The 22,832-nt window shown below is 49.6% G+C and overlaps 1 protein-coding gene across 1 annotated transcript in view; it reads left to right on the forward strand.

The window, feature by feature from the left end:
* The window catches only part of LOC126483650 (mucin-5AC-like), a 223,299-nt gene that overhangs the window by 172,747 nt on the left and 27,720 nt on the right, over positions 1–22,832 (forward strand). Inside the window, exons 4-5 of the mRNA XM_050106710.1 lie at positions 2,773–3,740; positions 13,334–17,862. Coding sequence (XP_049962667.1) covers positions 2,773–3,740; positions 13,334–17,862 — 5,497 coding nt within the window. The remainder of the gene's footprint in view (positions 1–2,772; positions 3,741–13,333; positions 17,863–22,832) is intronic.

Genomic DNA, 22,832 nt, shown 5'->3' on the forward strand with positions numbered 1-22,832 from the left:
GCCGTGTCACGTTGTGGCCCATTGTTGCGGCACACTACCGCCAACCCAGCACGGATTGTCGCAGCGTTGTTTCCCTTAAAGTGCTCAAGCGCACAACTATCCAGTTTATCAATGGGCTGCCTCCTTTTCTTTCGACTCATCTAGTTGTGTCCAACGGTACTACGGTGAGGAGCTTTCTGTGTGTACCAGAACTACGGACACTACCTTGCATCTACATCTACGTCTACACCTACATCTGCATGGATACCCCACAAATCACACAAAATTGCCTGGTAGAGGGTTCATCAAACGACCTTCACAGTAGTCCTCTATTATTCCACTCTCGAACAGCGCGCGGAAAAACGAACATCTATATCTTTCCGCGCGAGCTCTGATTTCCCTTATTTTGTTATGATGATCTTTTCCCCCCAATGCAGGTTGGTGTCAACAAAATATTTCCGCATTCGGTTGAGAAAGTTGGTGATTGAAATTTCGTGAGAAGAACCCGTCGCAACAAGAAACGCCTTTGTGTTAATGATGTCCACTCCAAGTCCTCTATCATGTCTCTCTCTCTCTCTCCTGTTTCTCGATAACACAAAACGCGCTGCTCTTCTTTGAACTTTCTCGATGTACTCCGTTAATCCTATCTGGTTAGGACCCCACACCGCGCAGCAATACTCCGAAAGAGGACGAAAAAGAGTAGTGAAGGCATCTCTTCTGTGTATCTGTTACATTTCGTAAATGTTCTGCTAATAAAACGCAGTCTGTGATTAGTCTTCCCCACAACATTTTCTGTGTGTTCTTTCAAATGTAAGTTGTTCGTAATTGTAATTCTTAGATATGTAGTTGAATTTACGTTTTTAGGTTTGATTGATTTATCGTGTAACCGAAATTTAACGGATTCCTTTAAGCACTCATGTGGATGACCTCATACTTTTCGTTATTTTAGGTCCACTGCCAATTCCGCATCTTACAGATATCTCTTCTAAATCGTCATGCAATTTGTTTTGATCTTCTGGTGCCTTTACTGGACGAGAAACTACAGCATCATCTGCAAACAACCCAAGACGGCTGCTCAGATTGTCTCCTTAATCGTTCATCTAGATTAGGAACAGAAGAGGACCTATAACGCTACCCTGAGAAGCGCTAGAAATCACTTTTGTTTTAGTCGATGACTTTCTGTCACTTACTACGAACTGTTTGCTCTCTGACAGGAAATAATGAACCCAGTTGCATAACTCAGATGATATTCAATAACAAGCAATTTTATTACAAGCTGCTTGTGAGGTACCGTGTCAAAAGCCTTCTGGAAATCTAGAAATACGGAATCAATTGGAAATCGCTTGCAATAGCACTGAACAATTCATGTGAGTAAAGAGCTAGTTGTGTTTCACAAGAACTGTGTTTTCTAAATACGTGCTGACCGTGTGTTTCAATAGACCGTTCCCTTAGACGTAATTTATAATGTTCGAACACAATGTATGTTCCAAAATCCTGCTGCATATCGACGTAATTTGGTAGATTACTCCTGTTGCCTTTCTTCAATACTGGTGTGACCTGTGCAACGTTCCAGTCTTTGGGTGCGAATCTGTCGTCGAGCGAGCGGCTGTATATGATTGTTAAGTATTGAGTTAATGCATCAGCATACTCTGAAAGGAACATAACTGGTATGCAGTCTGGACCAGAAAACCTGCTTAAATTACTTAATTGTTGCTTCACTACTCCTAGGATATCTGTTTCTAAGTTACCCATGTAGGCAGCTGTTCTTAATTCGAATTCTGGAATATTTACTTCGTCTTCTTTGGTGAAGGAATTTCGGAAGGCTGTGCTTAGTAGTTCTGCTTTAGCAGCACTATCATCTGTAGTATTTCCATTGCTATCGCGCATAGAAAGCACGGATTATGTATTGCCGCTAGCATACTTTGTACACGCCCAGAGTCTCTTTGGATTTTCTGTCAGGTTTCGAGTAAAAGTTTCATTGTGGAAACTTTTATAAGCATCTCGTATTGAAGTTAGCGCTAAATTTCGAATTTCTGTAATACTGGGGATTTTGCTTTCGTTAAAAGTTGGCACGCTTTTTCGTTGTTGTTTGTGTAATAGAGTTCTGACCTTAAAAAAGTTTGTTCCATAAAAACACGGGAGAACTGCCGGATATAAGTAACGTCCTGCCACGATATTTCGGCGCAGAGTCTTCTGGCCGTCTTCAGGTGAGTTCCACTGTAGTAGTACTCACCTGAAGATGGCCAGAAGACTCTGCGCCGAAATATCGTGGCAGGACGTTACTGATATCCGGCAGTTCTCCCGTGTTTTTATGGAACAATCAGTACGCCGGGAAAGCTTTAAACATCACTTCAAAAAAGTTTGTTTATTTTTTCAAGGTGAAAACTCTATACTTATCCCTGTACATTGGCTTATGCAGTACAATTGTTGACGTGTTAGTACAAAGGAAGGCCGCGCGGAATTAGCCGTGCGGTCTAGGGCGCTGCTGTCATGGACTGTGCGGCTGGTCCTGGCGGAGTTTCGAGTCCTCCCTCGGGCATGGGTGTGTGGGTTTTTCCTTAGGATAATTTAGGTTAAGTAGTGTGTAAGCTTAGGGACTGATGACCTTAGCAGTTAAGTCCCATAAGATTTCACACACATTTGAACATTTTGCAAAGGAAGGTAACGAATTTTCCAGTGCTGGTATAATAACATAAAAGCTGCCGATTAATGTCAAGCTTCGACCAGGCAGTAAGAAATCCGCAGTGCAGTATCGCTGTGATGCGACAACAGGTGTTGGGCGTCGTGTTGCAGGTTCGTCCCGGCGGTGAGCAGCCAGGAGGAGGCGCTCCTGAGGACGGCGCCGCTGCAGTTCCTGCCGCCACCGCCGCCTCCGCCCCCACGGCAGCAACAGCAGCAGCAGCTGCACGAGGAGGAAGAGGTGCAGCTGCTGTACGTGCCCGTGCAGACGCTGCAGGAACATGGCCGCCTGCCCCAGCCCCCCCAGCCCCCCCAGCCGCAGCAGCAGCAGCAGAGGCTGCCGGACCCTCAGCAGCAACAGCTGTTCTCCAGGGGCCAGCAGCAGCCCGGGCCCAGGTTCAGACAGCCAGAATTGCAGCAGCAGCAGCAGCAACAGCAGCAGTACCTGAGGCCTCAGCAGCCGACCCCCGCCCCGCAGCAGCAGTACGTCAAGCCCCAGCAGCCGGCCCCCCAGCAGCGACCACTCGAGACCCCGCAGAGACAGCAGTACTCGAGAGCCCAGCAGGCGGCTGCCCCACAGCTGCAAGCGGAGGCTCAGCAGCAGTACGTGAGGCCGCAGCAGGCCGGATCCGGGCGGCAGCCGACCGACGGCCAACAGCAGTACGTGAGGTTCCAGCAAGGGAACGGCGGACAGCAGACTGCCGAGCCCCAACAACAGTACGTCAGATCCCAACAGGTGGGATCTGCGCGTCAGCAGGCTGACGCTCAACAGCAGTACTCGAGGTCGCAGCAGCCCGGATCTGGACGACAGCAGGCAGACACTCAGCAACAGTACGTGAGGTCGCAGCAGCTGGGACTGCGGCAACAGCAAACCGACCTCCAGCAGCAGTACGTCAAGTCCCAACTGGCCGGCTCCAAACACCAGCAGTCTGACTTCCAGCAGCAGTATGTGAAGCCTCAGCAGGCGGTCTCTAGGCAGCAGCAGCAGCAGCAGCAGCTCAACAACCAGCAGCAGTTCTTGCAGACAGAGCAACGACAACAGGCGCACAGGTTCGAGCAAGCCCCACGCACGCGCCAAGAAGGTGAGCCTGCCCTCGACACGTGAAGTAATATTGTCAGTCTATTAGCCGGCCGGTGTGCCGGTGCAGCTCTAGGCGCTTCAGTCTGGAACCGCGTGATGGCTACGGTCGCAAGTTCGAATCCTACCTCGGGCATGGATGTTTGTGATGTGCTTAGATTAGTTAGGTTTAAGTAGTTCTAAGCTCTAGGGGACTGATGACCTCAGCAGTTGAGTCCCATAGTGCTCAGAGCCATTTTTTTTTGTCAGTCTATTAAAAAACTTCAAAATGTTTTAACCTCAGAATCCATTCAGATGCCCTTCCACAGTTTTCACCGAGCTCTTTCACTGATGAGCCAAAACATTATGACCACCTGCTTAAAGCCTGTTTGTCTGTGTTTGGAACAAAATACATTAATGATTCTGTGTATCAGGGATGCGACAGTTTGTTGGTAGGTTTGTGGAGGTACGTGGCATTAGATGCCTACGCAAAGGTCATGCAGTTCGCGTAAATAACGAGCCGCTGATTTGCGTACGCGGTGATGGTGCCCGATAGTGACCCATATGGTTTCCGTAGGATTTACATCAGGCGAATTTGGTCGCCGAGACATCAACGTGAGTTCACTATAATGCTTCTCAAACTACTGTAGCACGGTTCTGACTCAGAGATACGGACAGTTATACTGCTGAAAGATGACATGCCTGTCGAGGAAGACATCAAGCATGAAGAGATGCAGGTGGTTCGCAGGTGTCAGCGTGTCTTCGATTACTACCACAGGTCCCTTGCAAGCGCAGGAGAATGTCTCCCATAGCATAATACTGTTCCCACCAGCCTGCAGCCGTGGCGCGCTGCACGTTTCCAGCCGCCGTTCACCTCAGTGACGGCGTTTGTGGAGACGACCGGCGACCTAGTGTGACAAAAATATGGTTCACCCGAAGATCCGACACGTTTCCAATGATCGACGGTGGAATCCCGATGGTCCTGTGCCAACTGCAGTCGTAATTGATTATGTCGTTGGGTCAACATGTGAACACACAGTTGTGGTTTGCTGCGGAGCTCCTTGTTCAACAATGTACGATGACTGGTGTGCTCCGAAGCACTTGTGCGTGCACCAGCATTGCACTCTTTCAGCAGAGGTGTCACAGATCATCATCTACCCTAATTTACAGACCAGACAAGCCTCTGAAGCCCACGTTCTGTGCAGAATCGTGTACGTCCAACCATTTAGCGCCTAGTGGTAGTTTCGCTGTCCTTCTACCTCTTCCTCGGTATTAGCAAGTGAACATTCGACCAGATTCGCCGTTTTCGAGATATTCATTCACAGGCTCTTCGTAAAAATAATCTGCCGTTTGTTAAAGACGCTTATCTCAATGGATTTCTCAATTCGTAGCCCATATCTTCACTAGGGTGGTCCCCCGTCCCTGTCTGCTCCGCTTACATACTTTTGTTACCATCCAACGTCGCGGTGGACAGTGGTCATGATGTTTTGGCTTACCACTGTATGTTTGGTTCAAAATGGTTCAAATGGCTCTGAGCACTATGGGACTCAACTGCTGAGGTCATTAGTCCCCTAGAACTTAGAACTAGTTAAACCTAACTAACCTAAGGACATCACAAACATCCATGCCCGAGGCAGGATTCGTACCTGCGACCGTAGCGGTCTTGCGGTTCCAGACTGCAGCGCCTTTAACCGCACGACCACTTCGGCTGGCCACTGTATGTTTGTCTCTTCTTTTAGGTCCTAGTGCTATGAACCAGAAACTCCATTCAACAATTGAATTAGACACGTATTATCTGCTTCTCCAGATGGAGTAATCTGTATGACATGTTAATGTGATCTCTCCAGTCCTTCTGCTGGAAGAACTGGAGTTAAGGACTCTTTCTAGAGATATTGTCTTCATTGTTGTTGTGGTCTTCAGTCCAGAGACTGATTTGATGCAGCCCTCCATGCTACTCTATCCTGCGCAAGCTTCTTCATCTCCAAGTAACTACTGCAACTTACATCCTTCTGAATCTGCTTAGTGTATTCATCTCTCGGTCTCCCTCTGCGATTTTTACCCTCCACACCGCCCTCCAATACGAAATTGGTGATCCCTTGATGCCTCAGAACATATCCTACCAACCGATCCCTTCTTCTAGGCAAGTTGTGCCACAAAATTCCTCTTCTCCCCAATTCTATGAAGTACCACCTCATTAGTTACGCGATCTACCCATCTTATCTTCAGCATTCTTCTGTAGCACCACATTTGGAAAGCTTCTATTCTATTCTTGTCTAAACCGGTTATCGTCTATATTTCACTTCAATAAATACACTCCATACAAATACTTTCAGAAAGGCTTTCTCACACTTAAATCGATACTCGATATTAACAAATTTCACTTCTTCAGAAACGCTTTCCTTTGCATAGCCAGTCTACATTTTATATCCTCTCTACTTTGACCATCATCAGTCATTTTGCTCCCCAAATAGCAAAACTCATCTACTACCTTAAGTGTCTCATTTCCTAATCTAATTCTCTCAGCATCACCTGATTTAATTCGACTACATTCCATTATCCTCGTTTTGCTTTTGTTCATGTTCATCTTACATCCTCCTTTCAAGACACTATCCATTCCGTTCAACTGCTCTTCCAGGTCCATTGCTGTCTCTGACAGAAATACAATGTCATCGACAAACCTCAAAGTTTTTATTTCTTCTCCATGGATTTTAATTCCTACTCCGAATTTTTCTTTTGCTTCCTGTACTGCTTGCTCAATATACAGATTGAATAACATTGGAGTAAGGCTATAACCCTGTCTCACCCCAATTCCAACTACTGCTTCCCTTTCATGGCCCTCGACTCTTACAACTGCCATCTGGTTTCTGTATGTTGCATTAATTTCAGTAAATCGTTCGAAGTGCCTTCGTAATACTTAGAGTTGTAGAGCAGCCGTTTTGTTCGACACAATCAGCAATTATAAAAAACTCCTCTAGAACAGGCCATGAAGGCCCAACGGTACCGACAAGCCGCCGTGTCATCCTCAGCCCACAGGCGTCACTGGATGCGGATATGGAGGGGCATGTGGTCAGCACACCGCTCTCCCGGCCGTATGTAAGTTTCAGAGACCAGAGCGGCTACTTCTCAATCAAGTAGCTCCACAGTTCGCCTCACAAGAGCTGAGAGCACCCCGCTGCCAACAGCGCTCGGCAGACCGGATGGTCACCCATCCAAGTGCTAGCCCAGCCCGACAGCGCTTAACTTCGGTGATCTGACGGGAAGGCCGTAGGCATTAGCAATAATAGTCCTGAATAGTATTTCGGGAATGCTTTAGGCGCGTAATACTTAACTTGTTGTTCTTGTGGTCTTCAGTCCGAAAACTGCGCCTTGATGCTCCAAGCTACTCTATATATGTGCAAGCCTCTTCATCTCCGAATAACTGCTGCAGCTTACATCCTTCTGTAGCTGCTTACTGCATTTATCTGTTGGTTTCCCGCTATAATTTTTATTTCTCAGACATCCCTCCAATGCTAACTGGTGATCCATTGATGTCTCAGATCGTCTCCCAATAACAAATCCCTCCTTTTAGCCAAGTTGTGGCATACATTTCTTTCCTTCTCAGTTCTGTTCAGTACCACCTCATTAGCTAGGCGATCTACCCATGTAATTTTCATCATTCTTCTGTAGCACCACGTTCCAAAAGCTTCTAGTCTCTCCTTGTCTGAACTGTTTACTGCACACGTTTCATTACTATACAAGGCTACACTCAAGCCAAATGCCTTCAGAAACGATTTCCTAACAATAAAATGTATATTCGATGTTAAAAAATTTCTGTTTTTCAAAAATTCTTTTTTTACCATCGCCAGTTTACATTTTTTATATCTTCTCTGCTTTGGTCATCAGCAGTTATTTTGCTGCCCAAATAGCAAAACTCATCTAGTGCTTTAAGTGTTTCGTTTCTTAATCTAATTTCCTTATCATCACTTGATTTAATTCGACTACATTCCATTATCCTTGTGTTGACTTTGTTGATGTTCATCTTATATCCTCCTTTCAAGACATTGTCCATTCCGTTCAGCTGCTCTCCCAAGTCCCTTCCTGTATCTGACAGACTTACAATGCCATCGACAAAACTCAAATTTTTTATTTCTTCTACCTGAACTTCAATTCCTTTTCCATATTTTTCTTTGGCTTCCTTTACTGCCTGCTCAGTGTTCAGATTGAATAACATTGGAGACAATCTACAACTCTGTCCACTTCCTTCTCAACCATCGTTTCCCTTCCATGGCCCTCAACTCTTATAAGTGACGCCTCGTTCCTATATAATTTGTAAAAAGCCTTTCGCTCCCTGTATTTTACCCCTGCTGTTTTCAGAATTTCAAAGATGTTATTCCAGCCAACATCGTCAAAAGCTTTCTCTAAATCTAAAAATGCTATAAACGTAGGTTTAACTTCCCTTAACCTGGCTTCTAAGAGATGTTGCAGACTCAGTATTGCCTCGTGTGTTCCTACATTTCTCAGGAATCCAATCTGATGTTGCCCGAGATCGGCTTCTACCAGTTTTTCAATACTTATGTAAAAAATTTGTGTTAGTATTTTGCAACCATGATTTATTAAACTGGTAGGTCGCATTAACCGTCCCTCTATTGACCGACCATGTGTAACAGACATGGAACTCTGTTCCACAAATTGACGTTCGCCACCTGTACAACACAATGCTTGCACATTTGCATGCTTGCATTCGACATTCTGACGGAAACAGCGGTTATTAACGTACCAACATTTCGCATTTGCAATGGCTTATTTCGCGCTTACATTAACCTGTGATCTTGCAATGTCAATCACTTCCATGTATTACCTAAACAAACGTATTCCCGAAATTTCATTACTCTGCATTAATTGTTACGTCGTTAGGGACGGAGTACAAGCTTCTCAAAGGAAGCATCCTAACATTAACTTTAAACGACCCCAAGGAAACAGGTAAATATGGACGTCCATACTGGGATTTGAGCCGTTGTACTCTCGAATGCAAATCCAGAGTGTTATCACTGCATCATCTCACGCGGTCAGAACTATTCCAGAGTGGTTCAGGTAACTCAGGGGTGCTTTCGAAGGAGCTGGGCATATCTGGTTGCAGTACCACTGAGGAGATCTGGATATTAAGTGGGGATGGTACAGCTTAAACCCCTTTCCAAACATTCAGTGTACTTCAAACACATCACGATATATGAATGCAACACTGCACTAGAATCTTCATTAAGAGCCATTTCCTGTCAGTATTATATTTTCATGATTAATAAGCAGTGTTAGAGGAATATTGGTACTGTAGTTGGATACTGTAGATTATGAATTGTCAGCGGCTTCATCAGGTTTCTTGGTTTGCACTTACTCTGATATTGCTGGACGTTATTAGAAAGGTCTCTCAGTTAACTTGTTTTCTTTTATAACACGAAGATGGTTCTATGTACTTACTCGAACCGGTTGTTTTAATAAAGAATCAAGCACAGCTGTGTAATTACATATCACGAAGTTCTCGAAATATGTCAGAGCTGTCCAACACCATTTACACAAAAATTCAGTATAAGGTATCGAGGTTGGAAAAAGCGTTCGTGGATCGTAACTCATCTAGTGGCTTGTCAAGTCGGTACCACGGGGTATCGCCGCTGTAGTCAAGATAGCGATGCCGCATCTGATAGAAATGTTAAGTTGTGTACGTCACTGGTTGTCTTATGAGCCACCGTTTGAACTCAAGATCAGTAACACGCTACTTAACAATTCTGTATTGTAAAAAATACGATGCCGCAAAAAAAAAAAAAAAAAAAAAAAATTAGTACTCCTGAACGACATCGATTTTGATCCGATGACGGCATATGCCACCTAGGGGACAGTAGATGTACTGATAATGGTTTCAACAACGTCAGCCAACAGTTAGCGTGGTGGCATAGCTACCAGAACAGCACACTTGTCTACCCTTTAAAAGGGAATGCTGGCAGCCAGAAGGCTCTCACCCCTGACCGTCGCCTCTCCTGGACCCCCCCATCTCTGGACGATCCAAGCCAAGGCACACTCCTGACTCCGTCTCCTCAAGCTCCTTTCAGGCTGTACATGGGGTCTGGACCCCTCCACCATCTTCCACACCTACAAATCCCTCATCCACCCTATCCTCTGCTTCGCCTACCCTGCCTCCTACCTTTTACAAATCCCTTCAAGTCCTCACACGCCATGCTCTTCACCTCGCCTATCGCATCCGTCTCCCCTCCCCCATGGGGATTCTGCACGACCTTATCCCGTTCCCCTACCTCCTCCTTTTGCTCGAACGGATATGGATCCTCTACACCTCCCGTAAACTAGATCGCCCTCACCCGCTGGTCTCTCCCATCCTCTCCCACCTCAGTCCGCTGCCACGCCTGTATTTCCACATCCCACCTGCTCTCCATCTCTCCACTCTCCTTACCCTCTCCCAAGGTGGCTTCCACCAGCTCCCCCTCCCTGATGATGCCTTCCTCCCCTCCATCTACCCCTCCTATCAACTTTGATCCTCCCCTCCCATTTCCTGTGTTTTTTCCTCAGGGCACCCTCTCTCCTTTACCTCCCTCCTCCCTTCCTCCCCCGGGCTTCCCCTATCCACCATACCTTCACTCCTCCCCCCATCTCCTCTGCCATTGGCATCTCTGCTCTCCCCTCTCCCTCCCCCACCACCTTCTTCCCCTCTTGGCAGGTCCCCGGACTCGCACATGTTAAGTGGACATTCGCGCGTCGGCGTTCATCGCCATCAGTTTTTCATGTGCATGCCGTCGTGTTTGTGATTCAGTGTTTTTCGCCGGCCACGCTCCCTCTTTCACGTGTGTCATCCAAATCATCAGTGTTTGTGCACAGTGCCGACAGTTTTCTTGTTTTTCGTCGAGTGTGAACAGCTTCATGTTTTTTAATTATTGTATCTACTGTTTTTTAACCGCCATTATGTTACTTTTCTGTCTTCATTGGTTTACTCTTTTATTGTACTGCTTGTGGCTGAAGAGCGGAGTAAAATTTTCCGCTGCCAGCCCACCTTGTATGAGGTGCAAAATGACAATAAAGAAAAAAAGAAAAAAAAACCAGAAGGCTCAGCGTGGTGCAAACGTGTGAAGCAAGTAGACAACTGTGTCACAGAGACTCATTCGTGCTTCCTACAGCCAACTGAGGGGGTTTGAAAGGGATCAAATTCTAATCTTCCGAGTGGCGGAATGGTCCTTTCTGACAATAGCCACACAAATTGGACGTGCTGCGTCAGTTGTGCAACGATGCTGGTATCAGTGGCCTCGTGAACATCGTCACACACATAGCCGAGGTTCTGGACGTCCACAGAGCAAAGACCCCGCCAGTTTCGTCGTAATGTAAGGCCAGCAGTGGCAGATTGTACAGCTACCACAGCACAGACAAGAGGGCTTGTGAGCCCACATGTGTCAACACGAACTGCTGCGAACCGGTTATGAGCAGTGGGAGTACGGGCACGCACACCTCTAGCCCATGTTCCACTCAAGCCACAGCATCGATGTGCACGCCTCGACAGGTGGCGTCAGAGGATCACTTTGAAGGTGGAATGGCGCGCCGTGGTCTTCGCGATGAAGGCAGATCCTGTCTGCACTCAAGTGATGGTCGTTTGCACATACAATGCAGACCTGGTGAATGCTGTCTCATTTGTCCATGGCACACTAACCCCACCCCAGGCCTTATGCTCTGGGGTGCGATAAGCAATAGCTCTAGTTCACCTTTGTGTTTCTAAAGAGGACGCTAACCATCGCTCGGTACGGGCACAATTTGGTAGTTCCGTTCTCTTGCCGTTCTTGCAACAGGAAGGTGATGTGTTGTTCCAACAGGATAATGCTCGCCCGCACACTGCCCGTGAAACTCAACGTCCTTTGTGAGACGTGCAGTAAATTACCTGGCCAGCACGACCTCCAGACTTGTGTCCAGTCGGTCACATGAGGGATGTGGTGGGACGAGAAGTGACTTGTGCGACTCGTCAACCAACAACTCTTACAGGACTACGTGAACAGGTCGAGCAGACGCGGTATAACGTATCTCAAGACAGTAGTCGCCATCTGTACGATCGACTGGATGCCAGAGTCAGCCACTGGACTCGCATTCGGGAGGACGACGGTTCAATCCCGCGTCTGGCCATCCTGATTTGGGTTTTCCGTGATTTCCCTAAATCGCTCCAAGCAAATGCCGGGATGGTTCCTCTGAAAGGGCACGGCCGACTTCCTTCCCCGTCCCTCCCTAATCCAATCCGATGAGACCGATGACCTCACTGTCTGGTCTCCTTCCTCAAAAACCAACCAACCAGAGTCAGCGCCTGCATTGCCGCCCGTAGAGGCTACACCACGTTGTAATATGGGTGTTTCAGCGTGGGTCGATACCTGGCACTTGAGAACCGTTTGTAGTGTTGATCTGTACATGCAATCATTTCATGTAGCACAGATGAATTGTTGCATTAATAAATCGTAAGTGAATTGGAAATCTCTAGAAGGGTGTACCACATTTTTTCTGGCAGTGTATGTGTGTTTCGATTCGCCCATGAGTCGTTATGTTTTTTTCTGCGAGCACAGGCTTCGAAGCAGTAATCTTTGTGTTTACTGATATGGTTTATAGAATTATTCATCATTACTGATATGACCTACAGAATCCCGTAATTTGTTTAAAGCAGCAAAAGGAAGCAGAAAAATACTTGCGCATCACATAACCATTCTGCTTATAACGTAAGAGTCTTGGGCATCATAGAAATTTCAAAATTTAATTTCTCCTGAAATTAAATTATAACGTGTTCCTCCACCTATGGAACGAAATACAGCAGCGATTCGGTAAGTCCTTGGTACACTTGGAACGTATAGTGCACCAGATGCCACGTAATCCCCGTACATTACGGGCTGGTGGTCCGTGAGTGCGGAGCTCGCGTCCTGTAGCGTCCCAGACGTGTTTCACTCGGTTGAGATGAGGCGAAGTTAGTAGCCAAGACATCAACCTGGGTTCACTATCACGGCTCTCAAACCACTGTAGCACGATCCTGGCCTTGTTGCTCGGACATTTACCCTCCTCAAAGATGCCATCGCTGTCGTGGAACATTACGTACTACATCGTACAACAATATATTGTTCTACGACGCAAAATATATATTTGCATATAGATACAGTACCGACAGGTTATTTTTGCAACCGTCATACTGAGATTGGATTGGATTGGATTGTTTGTGGGAAGAGACCAAACAGCGAGGTCATCGGTCTCATCGGATTAGGGAAGGAAGTCGGCCGTGCCCTTTCAAAGGAACCATCCCGGCATTTGCCTGGAGTGATTTAGGGAAATCACGGAAAACCTAAATCAGGATGGCCGGACGCGGGATTGAACCGTCGTTCTCCCGAATGCGAGTCCAGTGTGCTAACCACTGCGCCACCTCGCTCGGTGTCATACCGAGACCGGAAGACGCTCTGTGAATCCGAAACCAGTCACAATTTTACAAAGATATGCAATCTAGAAAAGCATAATCATGTCAGATTTGTTGTAGAGTCATTGATTGTGGATTTTGTCCAAAAAAGGCATATGTCAATGTTTGTAATGCTGAGTAATTAGCTGGTAAATAAATGAGAACCCTTTGTCGTCTTGCAGGTGCGGCGCAGCAGCGAGAGGAGGCCCGCTTCCGGCAGCAGGCGAGCAGTTCGACGACGACGACGACGACGACGACGACGACGAGCACGACGAAGCCGGCGCCGCACCAGCCGCCGCTGTCGGTCTTCATGGACGGCGCGGCGTCGGCGTCCTCGGGGCGGCACGACGTGCGGCTGGCGGACGTGGTGGCGGCGCTGCGGCACGCGCAGACCATCGCCGTGCTGGAGGAGGCGGGCCCGCACGCGCCGCGGGTCTTCGTGGGGCCGTCGACGCTCAGCCCGCCCGACGGCTACGCCAAGTTCGAGCTGCCCTACCTGTCGGCGCTCGAGTCGAACCGCGTGGAGCGCAAAGTGGTGGACGAGCGGCCGCCCTTCTTCGTGGCGCCGCTGAGCTTCAAGCCGCCGCAGGGCTACTCCAAGATCCCGTTCCCCGCGCCGCACGTCGGCTCCGTCGTGGTCGCCAACGAGCTGAGCCCGGGCCGGCCGGACGCCGCGGCCGGCGAGGCGAAGCGCCAGCTGTCGCAGGGCTACAGCCTGCCCGCCGAGCTGCCGCCCATCAGCCCGCAGCTGCCGGCGCTCGTCAACTCGCTGGCGCAGCCGCAGCAGCAGCGACCGCAGCAGCAGCCTCAGCAGCCTCAGCAGCAGAGCAACGTGCTGCTGGTGCCCTCCATCCCCCTGCGCGGCAGCGGCCCGGGCTCCTCTGCGGGGGGCAGACAGTTCGTCTCCACCACTGTCGCGCCTCTCCTCGACGTCCAGCCGGTGTTCCAGCGGGGCAGGCTGCCGGCTGCCGACCAGTCGGGAGGTAGATTCGTCCAGAAATCCACGACCGCCTCGCCGCAACAGTACCGACCGCCACCGCAACAGCAACAACCCGGTTCGGCGCAGTCCTCCCAGCTGTCCGGCGAAGAAGTGGAATACTCGGACGAGCTAGAGTACGAGGACGAGGAGGACGAAGCCGAGAAGGGGAGCCCCTACCAGCAGCCGCAGCAGCAGGCCGGTCAGGTCCGGGGGCAAAACCAGTTCTCGGTCGTGCAGACCAGCCCTTCGCCCGCACCGCAGCAGCCCGTCACCCGACCGCCGACGTTCGTGTCGACCCCGGAACCGGCCGCAGTTTCTGCCAGGGTACCGTACCGACAGCAGCAGAGGACGCAGTCGCGTGACAGCCAGTCGGATGCGGACCGCCCCGTTAACGACGCGCAGCTCAGACAGCTCACTGCGCAAGGACATTTCCCGGCTTCGGCCGTGACGAGCCAGCCCGTACAACAGCAGCCGTCGACGACCGTAACTGCGGCACCTGTTGCCGACCTCAGACAACAGTACCAGACACCGAGAGACCAATACGTCGTGCAGAGAGGCCGACAAGGCCAGAGACCGTCACAGAACGCGTATCGAGATAGTACTAACGACGAGTTTGCGATCAGCACGCAACAGCCCCTCACGCAGTCTGGTGTCCAGCAGCAACAGTTCACCCAGGACGGACAGCAGTACCAGCCAGTAGAGGCGTACCAGTCCAGTGCGGGACTGGGACCTGCGGCACCATCAACGGCACGCCCTGCCGTCGCATCTAGTCCGAGGTCTGCTGCCGCTAGAGGCCAGTCGCAGGCAGAAGAGGCGCCACTGTACCTCGTGCCACAGTCCGATCGCCACTCCGGTCAGATCTCCAGTACGAGCCGCCCCGTTAGCTCGACAGGCCGGTCTTCTGGTCAGAGGGGTCGCTTCCAGACGAATGACTTTCCCCAGTTTGTTGCCCCAGAAAACGAACAATTCTCTGTTAGGGGGCAGGCACAACTGGAGTCTACAACAATAAATGCTCAGCCACAATTGCAGTCACTTCCTCCAGAAGACGGGCAACGCTATTTCCCTCGAGACGAGGCACCTCCTGAAACTGCTCGCTTCCCAGTTGCACAGACTTTCACTCAGACAGGTGGCGTCAGATCGAACGCACCCAACACAGCCGACGCTAACGTCGATTCACAGTACTTTGTTCAAAATGACCAGTTCGACACGCAGAGAGGCCAACAAGTCTCTGGTGGCCGCTTCCCAGTAGAATCTTCGTCACCTCAGCCCCAATCGGTAGCACAGTCAGTGGGCGAACACTCTGCCAACTCAGGACTTCTGCAAGAGCAGCAGCTCTACAAAGATGACTATAATCGTCAGCAACAGCAAAGTGATGTGCAGCAGCAGCAGTCATACTTCTCAGTCAATGGAGGCAGTCTGCAGCCTCAGCAGACCTACGACATCGGCGGACAAGGACTCCAACAGCCGCTGCTGACACAGCCACAGCTACCGTTCGTAGCAGAAGAGCCAACATCCACGACTACCACTTCGACAACGACGACTACGACGACGACTACGACACCTGCCCCAACAGCGGCCCCATCCAGGAGAGGACAGTTCCGCACTCGCCAGAGGCAGAACACGGCCACTTACAACAACGGCTTCGGCAGCACCCAGCAGCGGGAGTCAGCGACGACGACCACCACTACATTCGCCCCACGAAGGACACAGTCATCACGTGGGCGCCGTCCAAACCACAGGGGACGCAACGGTTACCAATCCACCACAACCACAACGTCGACTACGACTACCACGACAGAGTACCCCACATACGTGTCTGGCAGTCAGCAGCCACAGCTCGATCCGTACTCATCTCTTTCGCTGCCACAGCAGCCTTCTCTGGTGGATGCGTATCAGCCACAAGGCTCCAGTTCGGCACAAGAGCTGCCACAGAAGCAACCACAGGGAGGTATCCTGAACCCCCTGGACTTTGCGCCTCCCCAGCCACAGGGTGGAGTTCAGGCATCCCAAGGCAGTGACGCCTTCTACAGTACAGGTGGGATAGGGGCGAGCCCATCACCTCAGCCCGATGCACCAGTGGTTGGCGCACCTGCTAATACCATCAGCTATCAGCCAGAGCGGCAGCAGTACTCTACGCCGCGCTCTGCATCTTCCGGCAGGAATGGGGACAGAGGAGAAGAAACAGGTAATTTCCAGCAGCAGAGACCATCTACATCTGACAGCTCTTCCAGAAGAGGGGGTTCGAATCGAAACCAGCGCTTTCGAGGGCGAGGCAACAGCAGGTTCCAGGTGCAGCAAGGAGACTATCAGGAATTTTCTAGAACTTCAGACACTCAGCGGCGTACGACAACGTCCAGGTCAGTGGAACCGGAAAATGTGCCGAGCAGAGCTGTCGCCTCTGCATCTGCTGGGGAAGACCGATACTCGGGCGCCCCTGTTCAGTACCAAACTTCAACCGAGAGTATCATCATCCCCACAGAGCGTCCTGTAGCAACCTCTCCTTCATTTGCGTACGAACCCAGCTCCGAAACCTCCATCAGTCCGTCAGTAGGTAGCAGGCTGTCAGAGTACCAGCCAGCCGACACGTACCAGGGTACTGAGAAACAGACGTACTCACAACCGGATGGCCAGAGCTCGGCTTACCAGCCCCAAGAGCAGACGCCGTCCAGCCCTCTGTACTCTCCGTCGGGATACAGCACCACAGAGTCTGCTACGCTGCAGCAGCAGCAGGTGGCAGGGCAAGGCCAAGTGCAGTATGACAACGTGAGCAGCCAACAAGGCGTACTACTTCCGTCTATCGAGGAGCCACCAGTGGGGCAGGACCAGTTTCCCAAATACTCAGCGGTGCAGCGGGGCAGGGGCAGACAGCAGCAGCAGCAGCAGCAGCCACAGCAGCAGCAGCTGGACTCATTCCCGTTGATTTCCTACGACGACAACTCAGCCGGCGCGCAACCGCATCAGCCACCACTGTACAGTGACGCGGCAGAGGGTCAGTACGACCCGTACAGCCGAGCACAGTTCGGCCAAGACGGCCCACTGCAATACGACGCGACGAGCACGGCAGAAGCCAGCTCGACCAGCACGACCACGACCACCACGACGACCACGACGACGCCTCCGGCACCGCTGTCGGAAGACGATTTCCGACCGACGCGCGTGAGGAGTCGAACGCGCGGTCGTACGCGTGCCAGGGCGCGCACGCAGACACCTTCGGAGCCCGAAAACTACCCCTCCGCGTTCCCGGCGAGGGCCCCACAGCCGACGTACCAGCCGGAGGCGAGCCCCAGGACCACGTACCAGCCGCCGGTGGCCACCAGGCCGCCGACCACCACTACCACACCCCCGCCCCCGCCCCCGCCGCCCCTCCCGGAGGACGACGAGGACGAGGACTACGGCTTCATCCGGCCCATCGAAACGATCGGGCAGCCGTACCGCGGGGGCGCGGCGCACCAGCCCCTGGTGTCGGCCGGCAGGGCGGCGCTCTACCGGGACGGCGACGACGTGCCGAGGCAGCGGCCGCGCTCTAGGCAGCCCGGCCGGGGGGCGGCGTCGCGGCGCCAGACCACCACGACGGCGGCGCCGCAGCCGGACCGCGTCTACACCGTGCGCCCCACCAGGCGGCCCGTGCAGCCCGTCAAGATCACCAGCGTGAGAGGCCGCATCCGCCGCCCCACCACGCCACACTCCGTCCACCACCTCACCACCACCGAGGAGGCCACCGACGCCTACGAGGTCAGTCCATCGAACTACAGACCTGTATCATTGACGTCGGTTTGCAGTAGGGTTTTGGAGCATATACTGTATTCAAACATTACGAATCACCTCGAAGGGAACGATCTATTGATACGTAATCAGCATGGTTTCAGAAAACATCGTTCTTGTGCAACGCAGCTAGCTCTTTATTCGCACGAAGTAATGGCCGTTATCGACAAGGGATCTCAAGTTGATTCCGTATTTCTAGATTTCCGGAAAGCTTTTGACTCCGTTCCTCACAAGCGACTTCTAATCGAGCTGCGGGCCGATGGGGTATCGTCTCAGTTGTGCGACTGGATTCGGGATTCCCTGTCAGGAAGGTCGCAGTTCGTAGTAATAGACGGCAAATCATCGAGTAAAACTGAAGTGATATCAGGTGTTCCCCACGGAAGAGTCCTGGGACCTCTGCTGTTCCTGATCTATATAAATGACCTGGGTGACAATCTGAGCAGTTCTCTTAGGTTGTTCGCAGGTGATGCTGTAATTTACCGTCTAGTAAGGTCATCCGAAGACCAGTATCAGTTGCAAAGCGATTTAGAAAAGATTGCTGTGTGGTGTAGCAGGTGGCAGTTGACGCTAAATAACGAAAAGTGTGAGGTGATCCACATAAATTCCAAAAGAAATCCGTTGGAATTCGATTACTCGATAAATAGTACAATTCTCAAGGCTGTCAATTCAACTACGTACCTGGGTGTAAAAATTACGAACAACTTCAGTTGGAAAGACCACATAGATAATATTGTGGGGAAGGCGAGCCAAAGGTTGCGTTTCATTGGCAGGACACTTAGAAGATGCAACAAGTCCACTAAAGAGACAGCTTACACTACACTCGTTCGTCCTCTGTTAGAATATTGCTGCGCGGTGTGGGATCCTTACCAGGTGGGATTGACGGAGGACATCGAAAGGGTGCAGAAAAGGCCAGCTCGTTTTGTATTATCAAGTAATAGGGTTAGATTGTGGCAGATATGATACGCGAATTGGGATGGAAGTCATTACAGCACAGACGTTTTTCGTCGCGGCGAGATCTATTTACGAAATTTCAGTCACCAACTTTCTCTTCCGAATGCGAAAATATTTTGTTGAGCCCAACCTACATAGGTAGGAATGATCATCAAAATAAAATAAGAGAAATCAGAGCTCGAACAGAAAGGTTTAGGTGTTCGTTTTTCCCGCGCGCTGTTTGGGAGTGGAATGGTAGAGAGATAGTATGATTGTGGTTCGATGAACCCTCTGCCAAGCACTTAAATGTGAATTACAGAGTAATCATGTAGATGTAAATGTAGAACACTTTTTGAGCGGTACTCACAATATTTTACCCATCGCATCCTTTATGATTCTTTTGACTGCGTATGTCATTGTTTTTAATATTTCTAGAACAACGACATATTTTTAAAATCGTAAATTTCATATCAAATTTTCTTCTTAAAATAAGTCACTGGTACTTAACACTGTTTGCTGCAAACTTGGTGCACTTAATACGAGTTACCGCTGACTTGCCAGTGTTTATGTCCTGGGGGAGTTCACCGTACATTTTTGCGAAAGCTTTCAATAATAGAAATTTTAAAAATCCGAATTGTTTCAGTGCACGATACTAAGATTTTCATTACCAAAATTTGAAATAAAAAAGTGTAACAAACTAAAAAATTAATCTACGATTCAGCATAATATAAAGGTTGCCCTCACACTGCCATGTAAACTGACGTAAACTATGGTGAGGGACACGCCTTAAAATTGTCTACTTGCTTCATATTTGCCTGATTAGAAGTAACTGCTGAAGCGCATATGCATTCAGGGCAATATTCAGGATCGTTATCTGTTATCTGAGTCGTAGTTATTCACATTATCCCCGAGTTTTTACAGATTGCCTATCAAAAGCTTTCTCCTGGCACGAACCCCGCACTAATTATTAAAACTACCCGCCATGGTTCTGGCACTTGCCGTCTTCTCCCCGTTAGTGGATGACGTTTTTTGTCTCATCCTGTATGAGGTATAAATCTTCGATATGGTGCCTCTTGAAACACCAAACGCTTCGGCTAAGGGAGCACCCACCATACAACCTCCAACACTTTTCTCGTGTTCGGGTTCACTTAGCTCCGACACAATGTACTCACAACTACACACAACAGTGTTCCGGCCACAACTAACACTTGCAACAGCGCTGTTCGAGGTCAAATATAACAGCGTAACCTGCAGGGTTGGGTAGAATCTGCATTTACCAGTTGTAGAAGTATGGAACCTGAATTTCCATGTACATGGTGCTAGCCGTCAGTGTAGAGCCCGTGAGACCGCGTCTGCAGCGCCATCTGCTTCCTGTGACGGCTGACGACGAATGTCAACACACAGTAACCCAAGTTCCATACATCGGTGTCTGTTTCAAACCCGTAAACATGTCGAGTTTTGTGCCCTACGGACTGCACTGACTTTCTGTTATCATTTCAAGAAAACTGCTGCGGAATGGCATCGAATGCTTGTCGAAGCTTTCGGCGAACATGCTCTTGGGAAAACACAATATTACGAGTTGTTCAAAACATTCAAAACTAGTGATTTTGACGAGAGAAACGACGAGTGCGGGAAATCACCGAAGAAGTTCGAAAAAAACGCACTGAAGGCCTTATTGGATTAACATGATACTCAGAGTCAACAGGAACTCGAAGAACAACTGAATGTGACGCAGAAAGCGGATTCTCTTCGGTTGGAAGCTACGGGAAAGGCGCAGAAAGTGGGAAAACGGGTTCCGCATGAACTGAAAGAGAGACAGCAAGCAAATCGAAAGGCTACATGTAAAATGCTGCATGCCACATGCAAAGGAAAGTCGTTTCTCCATCGAATAGTGACAGATGATGAAAATTGATCCTAAGCGTCGTAAACCACAGGTGAATCCAGACAAACCATCGACATCCACTGCAAGACCAAATCGCTTTGGAAAGAAGACAATGCTCTGTGTTTGGTGGGATCAGAAGTGTGTCATCTATTATGAGCTGCTAAAACCTGGTGAAACCGTTAACACTGATCGCTACCAACAGAAAATGATCCATGTAATGCGAGTATTACGGCCGGAATACGGAAAAAGGCAAGACAAAGTCATATTGCTCCATGATAACACCCCATCACACATAGCAAAATGGGTCAGGGAAACGATCGAGGCGTTCGGTTGGGAAATACTAGGGCATGCGATTTATTCTCCAGATTTGGCTCCGTCCGATTATCATTTATTTGCGACACTGGAACACAACCCCGCTGAATAACGCTTCAGTTCGTATGAAAATGGCTCGTTGACTGGTTGGTTTCAAAAGAAGAACTGTTGTTTTGGCGTGGCATTCATAGTCTGCCGGCGAGGTGGGAGAAGTGTGTAAATAGCAATGTAGGTTATTTCGAATAAAATATTGTTTATCAATTTCAAACAACAGACGTGTAATTACTGCAACCAAATTCCGGTTTCATACTTCTACACATGGTATGTCGGAGCGTGCATTATTCGCTGTTTCTCCTTATTTGTGTTCGACTCTTGTAACCTATTGGCCATTAAAATTACTACACCAAGAAGAAATGCAGATGATAAACGGGTATTCATTGAACAAATATATTATACTAGAACTGACATGTGATTACGTTTTCACGCAATTTGGATGCATAGATCCTGAGAAATCAGTACCCAGAACAACCATCTCTGGCCATAATAACGGCCTTGATACGCCTGGGCATTGAGTCAAACAGAGCTTGGATGGCGTGTACAGGTACAGCTGCCCATGCAGCTTCAATACGATACCACAGTACATCAAGAGTAGTGACTGGCGTATTGTGACGAGCCAGTTGCTCGGCCACCATCGACCAGACGTTTTCAGTTGGTGAGAGATCTGGAGAATGTGCTGGCCAGGGCAGCAGTCGAACATTTTATGTAACTAGAAAGACCCGTACAGGACCTGCAACATGCGGTCGTACATTATCCTGCTGAAATGTGGGGTTTCACAGGGATCGAATGAAGGGTAGAGCCACAGGTCGTAACACATCTGAAATGTAACGTCCACTGTTCAAAGTGCCGTCAATGCGAACAAGAGGTGACCGAGACGTGTAACCAATGGCACCCCATACCATCACGCCGGGTGATACGCCAGTATGGCTATGACGAAAACACGCTTCCAATGTGCGTTCACCACGATGTCGCCAAACATGGATGCGACCATCATGATGCTGTAAACAGAACCTTGATTATTCCGAAAAAAAAAGTTTTGCCATTCGTGCACCCAGGTTCGTCGTTGAGTACACCATCGCAGGCGCTCCTGTCTCTGTTGCAGCGTCAAGGGTAGCCGCAGCCAGGGTCTCCAAGCTGATAGTCCAAGCTGCTGGAAACGTCGTCGAGCTGTTCGTGCAGACGGTTGTTGTCTCGCAAACGTCCCCATCTGTTGACTCAGGGATCGAGACGTGGCTGCACGATCCGTTACAGCCATGCGGATAAGATGCCTGTCATCTCGACTGATGGTGATACGAGGCCGTTGGGATCGAGCACAGTGTTCCGTGTTACCCTCCTGAACCCACCGATTCCATATTCTGCTAACAGTCATTCGATCTCGACCAACGCGAGCAGCAATGTCGCGGTACGGTAAACCGCAATCGCGATAGGCTAGAATCTAACCTCCTTCAAAGCCGGAAACGTGATGGTACGTATTTCTCCTCCTTACACGAGGCATGAAAACAACGTTTCACCAGGCAACGCCGGTCAATTGCTGTTTGTGTATGAAAAATCGGTTGGAAACTTTCCGTATGTGAGCACGTTGTAGGTGTCGCCACCGGCGCCGGCCTTGTGTGAATGCTGTGGAAAGCTAATGATTTGCATATCAGAGCATCTTCTTCCCGTCGGTTAAATTACGCGTCTGTAGCACGTCGTGTTCGTGGTGTAGCAATTTTAATGGCCAGTAGTGTAGCTTTAGCTGGTAAGTGTCGTCGGAAAACAG

The sequence above is a fragment of the Schistocerca serialis genome, chromosome 6 (assembly GCF_023864345.2).
Source record: "Schistocerca serialis cubense isolate TAMUIC-IGC-003099 chromosome 6, iqSchSeri2.2, whole genome shotgun sequence".
NCBI lineage: Eukaryota > Metazoa > Arthropoda > Insecta > Orthoptera > Acrididae > Schistocerca > Schistocerca serialis.